Consider the following 14,000-nt stretch of genomic DNA (forward strand, 5'->3'; position numbering starts at 1 on the left):
TGAGTATCCCAGCTCTGCACTTGGGTTTTGGGGGATTCCCCCAAATTCAGGAAGAGCGAACATGTTGGCAGGCAGGGAAGGGAACGGAACCGTGCTGCATTTCCTAGGAAGTACCAGAAATAGCCAGGGAGAACTTTTGACCCTGGCTCCACTGTGTGTGTGTGTATGTCCCTCTCTCAATCTCTCCTCTCTCGCTTGCCTTTTTCTCACTCTCTCCTTGCTCCTGTCTGCAGCCATCCCAGGGGGAGAGCATCACCAAGCAGGTAGAAGTCCTGGTAAGTGCAACCAGTCATGGAGGCTGATCACTCCCTCCTAGGGGGTCACTCATAGCTGTCCCATTTACTGCAAGCACTCCCTGGAGCCAAAATCCCTCAGCCTGGAATGCTCCTGTAGTTTCCTGACATATCTGAGGCCCTGAAATCCTCTCCCCCTCCCAGCCAAGGTGATGATGGCCATGCCAAAGGCCAAGCATGATGCCCAAGGTTGCTGACAGAGATGGTGGTGTAGCCCAGCATACTCAGGTCTGAGGCTTTTGCTGCAAAGCTGGCTTTCCTGTCTTGGAGCTGAGGATCTGTTATTTAATCTGTGGATATGAGATTGCTAAGACAGTGTAGATAGATGCACTGCCAAAGTCAACGGGGACCCCGCTGGCAGCCAGCTTGCTGGCCTCCCTGTGTGTTGGGGCTGGGACCCAAGGGATGGAGGCATGATGGTTCCCATGAGGAAGAGGATGAAAGCCTTCCTCACCTGAGATCTGGCTTTGCCTAATCCCTCTGGTTGTCCAGGACATGTTTCCAACCATGAGAAAGAGCATCCTCAAAAAAATCCAGTCAGAAGCTTCCTTTGCTGGCTTTGCTGTCTTTCAGGGAAGTTCCTTGGTATTTCCAAAGCCTTTCTTGTGCCTTTCTTCATCCTTTCCAAGTAGAAGAGGCCTGCAAATTTTGGGTGCTGTCAGGAGCTTGGGGTCATGCCAAGCTAGCTTGGGACTGGAAGGCATATTCGTGATGGGGTTGGTAAAGGGATCGTCAACCCAACATGACTGGGACCAGCCTGTCCTGAGCTGGGCTGGACTGGGTTATACTGGCTTGGCTGAGTCTGTCTCCACAGGGGACGTTTGCAAGGTCTCCCAGCCCAGCAGCACACAGGAGTGTTTAATAACAGGAGTGCTTGCTCCTATCAGCTGATTGCAGCTGACTCTTCCTCGTGCAGGGGCTGGTGGCAGAGACAGCGCGGCTGCGGTTGGCGAGGGGGAGCAGGGCAGAGCTGGGGAGCAGGGCACACTCGGGCTGCAGGCACCCGCCCCCCTGGGGCTGGAGGGGGCCAGGAGTGGAGCCACCATGGCATGGAAATGGATTAGCAAGGGGCTCACTGCTCTCCAGGTATGGGGACAGAGAGGGGCTCTGGTGTCCCCACATTACTTGCCCTCCTGTGCCGAAGTTTGCCTGTGTAGGAGCTGGGGGTGATTCCTGGTTTCCCCATGTCAGCTCTGTGTTGGGAAAGGCTGTGGTTTGGGGAGCTGCTGCAGCTGGATGGGGTGACATGGACTGATGGGATTCCCCTGGCTGGTGAGTGTGGGACTCCAGAGATCTCCATTATGAATGTTTGGGCACTGCACAAGCCATAGTGGGGATCCCATCCTGATCACTGTTGGGTGATGCAGGGACAAGCCCATATTCAGGTTCAGGCTTGTTCCATGCAGCCTGGCTCTCCCAGGAAAGGTTTTACCTCTCTTTTTGTTGCATTTTAACTCCTTATTTGCCCTCAGCAATGCTGGGGGGTTTCTGGGGTGAACAGGCACCCTGAGGAAAAACTGGAGGGAATTGTCGCTGCTGTTCAAGCACCTCTGAGCACTGAGGCAAAGCTGCTGCCTTCTGGAATGTCTTTGGCTGGGAGGGGTGATATTGTCCCCAGGCCCCAGGGCTGCTGAGCCTGGCTCTGCTCTGCAGGGCAACCTGACCTTGAGAGGGGCATGCAAGGCTGCTGGAGGGTGATGCTGGCTGTCCATGGGAGCAGCTCTGGGACTGTGCTGGATGGGCAGGTGAAGGATGTCAGGGAAACCTCTCTCCCACCTCCTCCCATTCCCTTTGATGTGCTAGCTGTGGGATGCTGCAGTCCTGAGGAGAGAAGCAGCAGTCTTGCAGTTCTGGAGACCAGTGGGGCATCCCAGGAATCAGCTGCAGGATGCATCTCTCATTTCTGATCCTTCCAGGCGTGTTGCCTGCGTGAGATGAGTCTTTAAATGACTTCTGCTTATTAGCTGGAGATACTAAAACTAATGAGGTGCGAGTGTGTTTTTCCTCAGCGGTTTTTTTTGGAAACCCTGCTTTGTTTTTCGGCTGAGGTCACAAAGTCACAGAGCGAGCCGGCTGCAGATGAAATTTTCGAGGCCGGAGAACACGCATAAATAGAAGTTTCCTGCTCCAAGAGCTCAAACATTTCCTCCAGGCGTTTGGCTCGGTGGAGCTGGGGCCAAAGCAAACTGTCGTGCCTGGCTGGCTCCTCGATGCTGCTTGGGCAGCGAACCTGCCGCTGCTGCAGGCAGGGCCAAAGCAGCTCTGTCCCAGCAGGTGTGCCTGCAGCCTGACAGGGACAAGGGGCACTTGTGACATGCTTAAGATCGTGTCTACCTGCTCAGCATCCTCCCAAAAGGTCCTCTGGGGCCCTTTGGCAAGGCACTGGCCCCACAGTGCCCGTGGCAGCTGGTCCCAGCAGCACTGGGGTTGTGAGGGTTGGGTTTTACATGTGGGATGAGTCAAGCTGCTTGTGCCACTGGGATGCTTGGTGGGATTTGAAGACAGTGATATTTTGGGGATGTTAGGATGCTCAGTGCAGTGTGGTGGAGGTGGGATGCTTGGGCAGCACAATCACACCCAGGTCTAGCAAGACCCCTGTGCTGGCTGTGGCTGGGTCCTGGCAGTAACTTGCTTTTCTTCTCTGGTTCTTTAGGATGCCACAAAATCCCCCAGGAGTGGGCAGTCACGCTGCAAAACATCCAGGTACTTGCCTCAGTTTCCCCTTCTGATGACCATCTCTGCTCTGCCTGAAGCTCCCTCCCACCAGCACCTGCTTCTCCAGAGGTGCTGTACCTGGGAGATACTCCCAGTGGAGAAGACACAGGAGTTACAACTCACCATCCCCAACCTGGTCCCCAAGACACCCCAAGAGGACTGGGAGCAGGGGAAAGGCTGCAGGCAGCTGTGTCCCCATGTGTCCCAGCTATTTTGCAGGGTGGAGAAGGGTCCCTGTGTCCCCTCCCCATGCCATGTCTTGACAGTGGTCCCCTCCCTTTCCCAGGAGCATGAGCCTGACTGCAGCCATGGAGAGCAGCTGTGAGCTGGACCTGGTGTACATCACGGAGCGGATCATTGCTGTGTCCTACCCCAGCACGGCCGAGGAGCAGAGTTACTCCAGCAACCTCCGGGAAGTGGCCCACATGCTCAAGTCCAAGCATGGGAACAACTATGTGGTGAGGGGCACAGCCAGGTCCCTGTCAGGCTGGTGGAGGGGCTGGGCTGCCCAGCTGGGGATGGGTGCTTGCAGGGGATGGATACTGCATCCTTGTCTCTGTCTGGGCTCTGTTGAGGGAGGGTCTTTGCACTATGCTGGTTAGACTTTTTTCTTCATTAAAGATTATCAGTCCCTTTCAGACCCCCTGGGCGTTTTTGGTTTTGTATTGCCCCGTGGCAAGGTGTTACTCAGGGTAATGTGTCTGGGGAAGCCTCTCATAGCAGGATTTGGGAAGGCTTTGGGGTGAGGAAGAGGTAAGGTGGCAGCAAGGGAGGAAGATGTTCTCTCACTCTGTTTTTCATCTTCCCTAAAGCTTTTCAACCTCTCTGAGCGGAGACGTGATGTCAACAAACTTCACCCCAAGGTGGGTCACAGCTGTGAGAAACAGTGGGGGTCTCAGGGGCCTCAGGACCAGCTCCCTGCTACAAGATCTCTAGGGGAGACACAACCACCTTTTCTATTCTGTCCAGCTGGGAAAACCCTTAGAAAAACACTGAGACTTCACACTGTGTTTGTGGTATTTCAGCTTGACTCCCATTGCCCTCCCAGTCTGCCATTCTCAGCCCAAAGCTGGCTGTTTGGAGTCTCCTGGAGACCTCCCTAAGGCATTGTCCTCATCCCTCTGATGATGGGGGAGCCACAGAAGCTGAGCCAAGTAACCTGGGGTGAGGGGCCTGAGATCTGGGACCATGGTGGCCTCCCTGAGGCAGGGATCTGGGCAGTGGGGTGCAGGGTTGGGAGGTTGCATGTCAGAGCAACACAGTAATGCCTACCCTGTGTATGTGCCCTGGGCTGGGAACTCTGCATGGGAGTGCCTGTGACCCCAGGCTGTTTGTTCCCCTATTTAGGTGCTGGATTTTGGGTGGCCTGACATGCACACCCCTGCACTGGAGAAGATCTGCAGCATTTGCAAAGCCATGGACACGTGGCTCAACGCAGCGGCGCACAACGTGGTGGTGCTGCACAACAAGGTGGGCAGGACCCATCACTGGGGCACAGCTGGGGGCATTGGGGGTCTGTGGGGCTGCAGGGATCGGGCTGAGCAGCCTCAGAGGCTGAGAGATGTAGAGAATGCGGTGTTTTGTGGTTTGGGGTGTAGGGAGGTGTCAGCACATATGTGTAGATTGTTGTATGTCTAATAAGGGTTGGGGCATCTCTGGGCTGGTGTATGCTTATAGGGATCAGTGTGTGCCTCTGTGGGATTCTGTGCCTGGGTGCTCACAGGCCCTGCTGCCCCATGACACCCCTTCTTCTGTGTGCCTGCAGGGGAACCGTGGCCGGCTGGGGGTGGTGGTGGCTGCCTACATGCACTACAGCAACATCTCAGCCAGGTGAGAGAGACACGAGGTCCTGGGGTGGCCCTGGGGCCACCATCCCAGTGGTGCTGGTGCCAATACTTTCCTTCAACCTCATCTGTCCTTTCATGCCCACAGTGCTGACCAGGCTCTGGACAGGTTTGCCATGAAGCGCTTCTATGAGGACAAGGTGGTGCCAGTGGGACAGCCATCCCAGAAGAGGTGGGTCCTGGCATGCCTTTGCAGGCTGGATTGGGTGTAGGGTCCAAGGTGGATGTTCCTCTGTGGGTTCTGCCCCTGAGCTGCCTGTCTGCCCTCCAGGTACATCCATTACTTCAGTGGGCTCCTGTCTGGCAGCATCAAGATGAACAACAAGCCCCTCTTCCTCCACCACGTCATCATGCATGGCATCCCCAACTTTGAGTCAAAAGGCGGTAGGTGCCCCCAGCTGCTTCCCCAGCCTCCTTCCCACACCACCACCCCACATTGCCTGGCCAGGCTTGTCCTCCTTGTGGGGTAGTTTCCACCATTTCCTTGGCAATTTGAATTTCCCTTTCCCTCTCAGAGGCTGTTCACTCATATTAGCAGGCTGCTACCCTTCTCTGGCAGAGATGCCCACAGAGGTGCTGGGCACTAACCTGAGCTGTGGGGTGACAATGTTTTCCTGACAGCTTTTCCAAGGACAGCACCAGATTGGGGTTGGGGATGCAGTATGCTGTCTGGTGTTGGTACCTCACCCAGGTCATCATCCCACCCCTATCCCCAGCCCAGCACGTGCCCTAGGTCCTGCAGGTCCCAAACTGTGAGGGCTTTGCCCTTTCTCAGCTCATCCACAGCATCCTTTCTGCCCGTTGCAGATGTTGCCCTTGGTCTGTGCGGGCTGGCTGGGGCAGGGAGCGGCTGTTTGCTTTGGCTGCCTCCCTGTTTGGATTTCTCCCCCGTGACTAATCCCTCCCCTGGCCCCTCCGCCCAGCCGGCTAACAGCAGTGTGCCTTTTCTCCCCGCCTTGATGTCTTCCAGGTTGTCGGCCCTTCCTGAAAATCTACCAGGCCATGCAGCCCGTCTACACCTCGGGGATCTAGTAACTATCTCCTCGCCGTGGGGCTTTCCTGCTGCCCAGCACGGGGGGGCATGGCAAGCTGGGGAGGATGGAGAGGGTCAAGGACAAGTCCCCTGTGGTCTTGTGCTCTGTGCTTTGTCCATTTGGGGAAAAAAAAGGGGCTTCCTCTTTTTCGGACGTGGTAACTGGCTATACTGGGCCGTACTGGACCCTTTGCTGGGAGGGCTGTAGTGACTCCGCATATCAGCAGAGGGAGCCTGGGGCTGCGCGGAGCCTGGGGCTGGGTGTCCCTGGAGGAAAACAGGATGGGGACATCTGGGAGATGAAGGCACCCTGGGAGGTGAAGGCATTTCTTCTCTCCCTGCTTAAAGAACTGCTCTTCTTGCCTGGATTAGTCGTCACAGATCACAGAGTATTCTTAGTTGGGAGGGACCCACAAGGATCATTGAGTCCAACTCTTAAGTAAATGGCCTGTACAGGGATTGAACCCACAACCTTGGTGTAATTAGCACCATGCCCTGACCAGCTGGGCTAATATCCTTTCTTTCTCCAAAGAAGATCTTCCCCCTGTTTTAATCTCCCCATAGGTTTTTTTCCAGTGCTGATTCTGGGAGTAGGCACTGACGAAAGGAAAGCAGGAGTTGATTTCTCCAGCCTCCCAGACACTCTGCCAGTGCCACATCCCAGTCTTTGTGGGACCCCTAGCTCCTGCTCTCCCTGGAGGGACCACAGCACCTCACCTCTGGGATATTCCCGCCTCAGCCCCCAGGACCAGGATCTCACTTCCATACATCCATGGGCCCCTGTTAGCTGAGATTTACTGCCATCCCAGCCTTGCCTTTCAGCTTTTAATAGACTGTTTATGGGATGCCTGTAATAAACTCCAGGTTTATCTTGCCTGTGAAATCCTACTCCTTTCTTCCCTTGTCCCTGTCTGCTGACGCCACCGCCCGTCGGCGGCCTGTCGGCAGTGGACTGGGAGGGGAGGGCTTCCCACAGGGAAACTGAGGCAGGGAGAAGAGTCTTCCCAGAGATTCCTCCCTCTGTGTCCTAAGCCCCAGTTGAGCCATGGGAGCTGGGTGGATGGCTGATAGTCCAGCCCTGGCACTTTGGAACCTGAGCAAACCCTCCCACCCGGCAGTTTTTGCACCCTTGCTGAGCTGTGCCTCTGTTTCCCATTCCTGTCCTCCTTCCACTGGGAATGGGTGCCCTTGAGGTGGTGGATGATCCTCTCAGTCACAGGGAGGGCAGGCTCTGTGTGTTGCACCTTTTCTGCCTGAATTTGGGTGGAAGGTGGCTGAGGTGGTGCTAGGAGTTTTCTGAGGGGGTCTCTGCACCACTGCTCATTCTCCCACCTTTCCTCTCTGCAGCAACGTGCAAGGAGACAGCCAGACGGGCATCTGCATCACCATTGAGCCTGGCTTGCTGCTCAAGGGGGATATCTTGGTAAGGATCGCCAGCTCAGCTCCCAGCGTGGGAAACAGAGGGTTGTGTGGTTGCCTTGCCTCAGGAGCCCCAAATTTCCCCTTGCCCAGGTCTGGGGGCTTGTCCTGATGGCCCATCCCTGTTTTCCTCTGCAGCTGAAGTGCTACCACAAGAAGTTTCGCAGCCCTACCCGTGACGTGATTTTCCGCGTGCAGTTCCACACGTGTGCTGTGCACGATCTTGACGTCGTCTTTGGCAAGGAGGACCTGGATGAGGCCTTCAGAGGTAACCACCCTGGCACTTCCCTGCTCCAAACTCCCTCATCCTCCTGCCCCTGTAACTCTGGTGTCATCATGGGGACATCTGGGCACCCATCCCAGATCCACCCCCGCCGAAACAAGGCACCCCTGCTCCATCTGCAGGGTGTGGTGCTGCTTGGGAAGTGGTGGCACCATCATCCCTTTCATTGCCAAAACCATTACTGGTTCAGAGGGGCTGCCTTGGGGTTGTTTTGGGAGCTAAAATGCTCTGCCCCATGCAGGGGTATCCCTTAGCAGCTCCCAGCCTTAAGCTGGTCTGTAGGCGTGTTTGGGGTGAGTGGCTACTACTGGAGTTATGCATGGAGATGGTCCCTTTATTCTTCTCTCTCCTTGCCAGATGACCGCTTCCCTGAGTATGGGAAGGTGGAGTTTGTGTTCTCCTATGGCCCTGAGAAGATCCAAGGTATGGCTGGCTCAGTGCCATGGGGGTTTGGAGGTGGATGCTGTCTCCTTTCTTCTCAGCTCTATCCCCTGCTCCCTCCCTTGTGACCTCCACCTGCCCTATTGCAGTCATTTTGTCAGCAGGGTAGGATGAGGCATCCAGGCAGTAAGGCTGATCTAGGAGCACCCATAGATGCCCTGTCTCTCTTGCTCTGTTCCCCAGGAGGCTGCTCTCCAAAGCCTTTGCTGGCCCAGGAGAGATGGAAGGAATGCTTGGGAATGAAGGACTCCCTCGCTCAGAAAGTCCAGACCCATGCACACTCACTGCCAGTCTGTGTGCTGGTCTTTAGGCAATCCCAAAATCCCAGGCAGTCTTGAATACCTTGTTTGTGAGTCTTGATATATTTCCTGTGCTCATCCGTCTGTTGATGCTGCCTTTCCTACAGGAGTCTCCCACCTTGCTCTATGGCATCTGCACTTTTCTCCTTGCCTTCACTTTTTGCCATCTTTTCCCCATCCCACCCTTGCTGGTTCCACTGTCATCCTACTTGACCATCCTGCCTCTTTCCAGGCATGGAGCACCTGGAGAACGGGCCCAGTGTTTCTGTGGACTACAACACGTCTGACCCACTGATCCGGTGGGACTCCTACGAGAACTTCAACATCCAGCGTGAGGAGAGTGCAGAGGGGGCCTGGGCTGAGCCACCCCTGCCCAGCAAGCACCTGGAGAAAGGTTAGGGCTCACAAGGTGGTCAGTGGCCAAAGTGACCACATGGAAATACCCCCTACCCCAGGACAGGGGACACTGGTGGGCAGCAGAGCTGGGGGCAGGTGGCTGCTGATGGGAGCAGTGTGGCCATGGGATGGGAGAGCAAGATCTCGTGGACTTTGCCTTCTGCCACAGTGCCAGGGAGCTCTTCTTTTCAGCACTTAGCTGTCAGGGTTCTGTTTGCACAAGCAGAGTCCAGCCCTAGTTTATGCCCCAGAGCTTTAGCAGATCCAAACCCCATGTCTGCAGGACCATTAGGTATCCCAGCTACTTTGTCGTGCTGCAAGCGTGGCAGGGTGTAAATGTGCCTTAGTCACAGGGGATGAGGTTATCTTACTGGTCTCTGAGAGTGTTCTGCATCTCTCAGAGCTGGGAAAAGCCCTTTGAGCACCCATTTTGTTGCAGCAAGTTGACTGCTGTCACCCACTTGGCAGGAACGGGCAGTACTTGTATGTGGAAGGGTGGTGGGCCCCTGTCCTGGAGGCCAGGCCACCCATGGCCAAGCAGATGCCTGGGCTTTCCTGGCCAGATCTGGAGAGGCGTCCCTGGAGCAGGGACAGCTGCGGTCCCTGATGTCCCTGAAGGTCACCAGCTGCTTCGAGTGGGAGCTGTGGATGGCGGTGCCCGCAGGGAGGGTGAGGGCTCTGGGTGCCTGGGGCAGGCCAGAGTGTCCCTGCTATGGTGGTCACATGGAACCGGACCTGGGGCGGCTCTGTGGAGCTGGCACGGGCGCTTGCCTTGGCACAGGGCAGTAAACAGGCAACTCGTGATGTGCAGGCTCAGCTGTGGGCTATGTGCAGGCTGGGGAGCTGTGGGTCCAGCCTCAAGCTAGCAAGACTGCCTGGCAGTCCCCTCCTGCCTGCAGAGACCTGAGTGCCTCATTGCATGTGTTCCCCTCTGGACCCTGGGCCAAAGTCTCTGCACCCCAGCCCCTCACAGGGCTGCAGGGGTGCCCCAGGACTCATCTCTGTACTTTCATGGGGGTCTTGGTGAATACTGGGACTGCAGAAGTACCCCAGGGCTCCTCCCCATTTCCCCTTGGGGGTCTTAGCAGGTGTCAGGGCTGTGGAGGTACCTCCATGCAGCGACTGGGCTGTCCTCTCTGCTGGGAAGGGTGGCAGGAGGGGATGAGAGCACCTTGAATTTGTAAACACTGCCCCAGTTTGGAGATGAGCCGGGACTGTATAAGGGTGAAGCTGCAGGCAGAAGCCTGCCCTCTGACCTGTGCAGCTGCAAGAAGCCCATCTATGAAGGGTCTTTCCCAGCTGTCCCGGGGCACTTTGAGCAGTGGTAGTGGGAGTCGGTGTGGGCTTGAGGGGCTCCCATCTTTTTCCCTCTCTGTTGTCACTTTTCCTCTTTTCCAGCCTGTCTCAAGCCAGGATGGGGACTCTGGTGTCCACTTGTGCAGGGGGGGTCCCTGTTTATGGTCGTTCTTGCCTTATTTGGTCAGGGAATTGCACGCCGCATTTTTGGCACCACCAGGCGTGAGCAAGCGGCGTCCGGGGGCGGAGGGGGGTGAGGTTGGCACCAGGAGCCACGCTGGGCTGGGATCAGCCGCTGCTCCTTGTCCCTGCCACTGGCCGTGCTGCCGCTCGGCGAAGGCTCCCCGCGGACGGTCGCTGCAGCGCGGGCCAGCGGGACCGGCATCGCCTGCCGCACGGTGGGTTCCCCCACGCCGCCCCTCTGCCGGCCACTCTCCGTGCAGGTGGATGCCCTTTCTGCAGCAGCTTTGTCTCAGCATGCAGCACCCATAAGGGCTGGGGGGTGCCTGCTGGGGTGGGATGGTCCTGTGGGACCCCAAAGCTGGAGGGGCAGGCGGGTGGCTGGGGGTGGTGCCTGTCCTGGCGTTCCCCTCACCTCTGCTGTGCTTATCTTGTGGGCACTTGGAGAAGGGGAAGCTCATTTGCAGTGGAGTCATTGGTTGACTAAGCTCTTCCAGAGCTGGGGGCATGAGAGGGGGATCTCTACCCCCACATCTTGCTTTCTGGCTGGGGGGACCCAGCTGGATTCAACAGGCTCTCTGTGAGCCGCTTCCATGGAACAGGCTGGCCCCATCAGCAAACTCGCCTTCCTGCTTCACTCAGGCTGGTCTCTGCAGCCCACCATGTTTGGGCTGCCCCATGTTCCTTAGGGAGAGTGGGATGTGCTGGGTACCCCCACAGCAGGTCCTTCTGCCCCTCAGCCATGTCCACATCCTGGGGAAAGCGAATGTCTCTGCCTGCCCTCCCTTCTCCTTGGAGGGGCTTTGGGGTCAGTGGTGGCTGCTTGGCAGATTCCTGCTGCAGTCCCCGTGGCCATTTGTTGGCTGAGAGTGTTTGAAGGCTGAAGGGAAGTGATGGCATGCTTCATTCTCTGGCTGTTTTTGTGGTTGCCAGCACTGTGGTGGCTCTCCTTGGGGTGCCAAGCTGGCTCCAGAGAGGCAGGAGGAGGCTGGCAGCTGGATGTGGCATTGCTGGGTTTGCAGCTGGTTGGAGGATCACGCAGAGAAATTTTGGCGTACTGCGGATGCTGTAACTCTGTTTGGAGATCATTTATGGCCTGGTTTGGTTTTGCTGAGAAACATCAGTGCTGATGGAGAACAGGGTGCTGGGGCTGGCATGGAGTCAGTGGACGGGCTGTCCTCAAGGTCTGCATGTGTGACTGTTGTTGGGGGACCTCAGATGCCATCCCAGGGTGGTGTGTGAAATGTGAAAGCGTTGGGCATGTGTCCCCAGTCCAGCAACTCCCTGTAACCACTGGTCCTTGGACCCACACTGGGCTGGCACTGCCTGCCCTGTCTTTTTACCAGGCTGGGAAGAGAGGGCCAGGGCCTGGCCAAATCCTACATCTGTGAGAGAGTTGCTAAATCCCCACCTGACTCATGGTTCTGGCATAGGGCTCCCCTGCAGCTCATCCCTGCCTTCCCACACATCCCCACTCACAGGGCAGGGCTGCCTGGGGTGGGGACTGGGATGAGCATCCCACCCTTCTAATGTAGGGAAGTCACATCAGAGCCTGAACCACTGACAAAGGTCAGGAGGTCCTGGAGCCCCACAAGTGGAGCTGGATGCTGATCCTGCACTTTTCCATGGAGGAGAAAGCCCCTCGATGGGGTTGTGTCACCTGTTTGTTCCCTAGGAGAGTCAGCATTTCATGGGGTACACCTTTCCTAGTGGGGTCAAATCCTGTCCCACTACCAGGAGCAAAGGCCAGGCTGTGCAGAGGTGGAGAGCCAGATGGACCAGGCCAGATCTGTTAAATCCATTGCTGGAGCTGCTGGTGGGCTCCTGCTCTCCCCCTGCGGCTGGATCGATCCCGGGGCTGGGCTCGGTGGGGAGGGGGCCACTGGCTCTCCTCTTGCCTTCACCAACTGACTAAAGCTGAAGGAATCTCTTTCCCCTTCCTTATTCTGCTCTTCTCCACTTCTCTCTGCTCCATCTGATGCAAGGTAAGGGTGTGTTGAGGTGGACATTTTGGAAGGCAGTGGGGATCTGTGTGGGCTAGATGGGAATTCACAGGGAGTGTCCCTCTTGCTCCTGGTTATTCCCCATGCATGAAAGGCTGGAGCATCTATGGGCTTGGCTAGACATTTCAGCTGGAGTGTGGCTATTCCCAGGGCAGGATCTGGGGTCTGTCATGTGGGGTGTTGGGGGAGTTTGTTCCCGCTGGGACCGGGAACCAGGCAGGGCTGGGATGTAGGGAACGAGAGACCAGCTGGTGGAAACAGCCCGTTCTCTTCCCTCTTTAAATTGTCCTTGAAGCCAAAACTTGCATCAATTCTGTGCTTAGGACTGTGGTTGTCCCACAGCAGGAGTGGGGAGCTCTTTCTCTGCCCTCCAGCAGCCGACACAGCCAGGGCGAAAATAAGCAAACTTTGAAGGTTTTGGAAGGATACTGGCTTGGCATGTGCTATTATCTGGGAGCAAACAGGGCTGTGAGTCAGGGGGCCGGCTGGAAACATTGCTCTCATCCCCTGCCGTCATCCATGGGGGTGTGGGAAACGTGCGGTTTGGGGGATTAGAGTGGAGGGAGCCTCACGTTGTGCTGAGTATATTGGATCAATTGAGGTGTGGTGTCCTGAGCATGAGTTCAGGCAGGGGCCTGGATGTGGGGTGGGCTGGCTGTCACCTGGACCAGCAAATTGTCAGCATCATCCCAGCATGGGTTTTGCTTGGGGTGCATCCCAAAAACAGGGCTCGCATGTCCATGCTGTGCCCGTGGTGCTGGCAGGGGGCAAGGGCATTGTGAAAATGGGCCGGCAGGGTTGGTGGCTTGTCCATGGCTGGTTTCCACTTCTCTTTAGCTGTGTAGTTATTTCAGATGGAGAAAGTAAAGTCTCCAGCAAGACATTTGAATTTGCAGACCCGTCTGGGTTTCAACATCATGTGTGGTTTGGAAGGAATCCCCACTCTGAATGTGTCGCTGCTCTTTGGGGACAGGTGTGACACATGCACGCAGGAGCTGGGCAGGGCTGGGTGTCTCAAATGAGGGGTCACCCAGCGGGGTGATGCTCCGTGCACGGTCCGAGGTGGGCAGGCTGTCCAGCTGTCCGGCTGGCTGTCCTGCCTAGGAAACAGTTAACGCGGCGGAGCCCTGCCTGTGGAGGAAGTAGTTAATATTCATAGCTGGAAGCTGTCTGTCTGGCTGTCCTCCCTCCATGGCTCCCACCCTCTCCGCACCTCTCCGAGGTTAACTCGGGCTGGGGCTGGAGCTTGGGCGGCCCCGCCGCCCGCCCCGCGCCGCTCCCCTTTCCCTCCCGCTCCTCCCTGTGGTCCCTGTGTGGTCTGGGGCGGAGGGGAACACAGCCGCACCTCCTCGCCTCCATCCCATCTCCGGCCTCTCCCACCTTCGGCTGCTCCATCCTGCCCAGCTCCCCGTGTCCCGGGGTTCCCCGTGTCCACCCCTCCCGCCGCCGTCCCGGTCCCCCTCTCGCGGCCCCGCGGGACACGGCGCTGGGAAGGGAACAGCTCCCTGCGCCAGAGGGAGAGCAAAGCCAAAGGGACAAACGCCAGCCCAAGCCTGCTCCAGCCGTCGGCTCCTGTCCTGGACGGACACACGGCGCTGGCTGTGGACGCCGTTGGAGCTGCCACCACACCAGGTGCCCCTGCAAGGCTCTGGTGCAGGAAGGGGTGAAGGAAAGGGATTTGCTGCCTGCTCCTTCCCTTCGCCTGGGATCTTTTAATCCCCGTTCCTTTTGGTAAGTCTCGACTTTGCTTTTCTTTGGTCTGGGGCTGGGTGGTGAATTTGTGGTTCTGGTGACCCAA

At 57.1% G+C, this 14,000-nt stretch overlaps 1 protein-coding gene across 5 annotated transcripts in view; it reads left to right on the forward strand.

Moving 5' to 3' along the window:
* Positions 1-14,000, forward strand: part of TNS1 (tensin 1) — a 61,698-nt gene that overhangs the window by 17,801 nt on the left and 29,897 nt on the right. For all 5 annotated transcript variants that reach the window (XM_056495724.1, XM_056495721.1, XM_056495723.1 and 2 more), the window contains 12 exons: positions 2,947-2,996; positions 3,295-3,466; positions 3,821-3,871; positions 4,356-4,478; positions 4,774-4,838; positions 4,941-5,024; positions 5,124-5,236; positions 5,823-5,883; positions 7,233-7,308; positions 7,443-7,572; positions 7,945-8,010; positions 8,560-8,721. In XM_056495724.1, the coding sequence (XP_056351699.1) occupies positions 2,947-2,996; positions 3,295-3,466; positions 3,821-3,871; positions 4,356-4,478; positions 4,774-4,838; positions 4,941-5,024; positions 5,124-5,236; positions 5,823-5,883; positions 7,233-7,308; positions 7,443-7,572; positions 7,945-8,010; positions 8,560-8,721 (1,153 nt within the window). The remainder of the gene's footprint in view (positions 1-2,946; positions 2,997-3,294; positions 3,467-3,820; positions 3,872-4,355; positions 4,479-4,773; positions 4,839-4,940; positions 5,025-5,123; positions 5,237-5,822; positions 5,884-7,232; positions 7,309-7,442; positions 7,573-7,944; positions 8,011-8,559; positions 8,722-14,000) is intronic.

The sequence above is a fragment of the Oenanthe melanoleuca genome, chromosome 7 (genome assembly GCF_029582105.1).
Source record: "Oenanthe melanoleuca isolate GR-GAL-2019-014 chromosome 7, OMel1.0, whole genome shotgun sequence".
Classification (NCBI taxonomy): Eukaryota; Metazoa; Chordata; class Aves; order Passeriformes; family Muscicapidae; genus Oenanthe; species Oenanthe melanoleuca.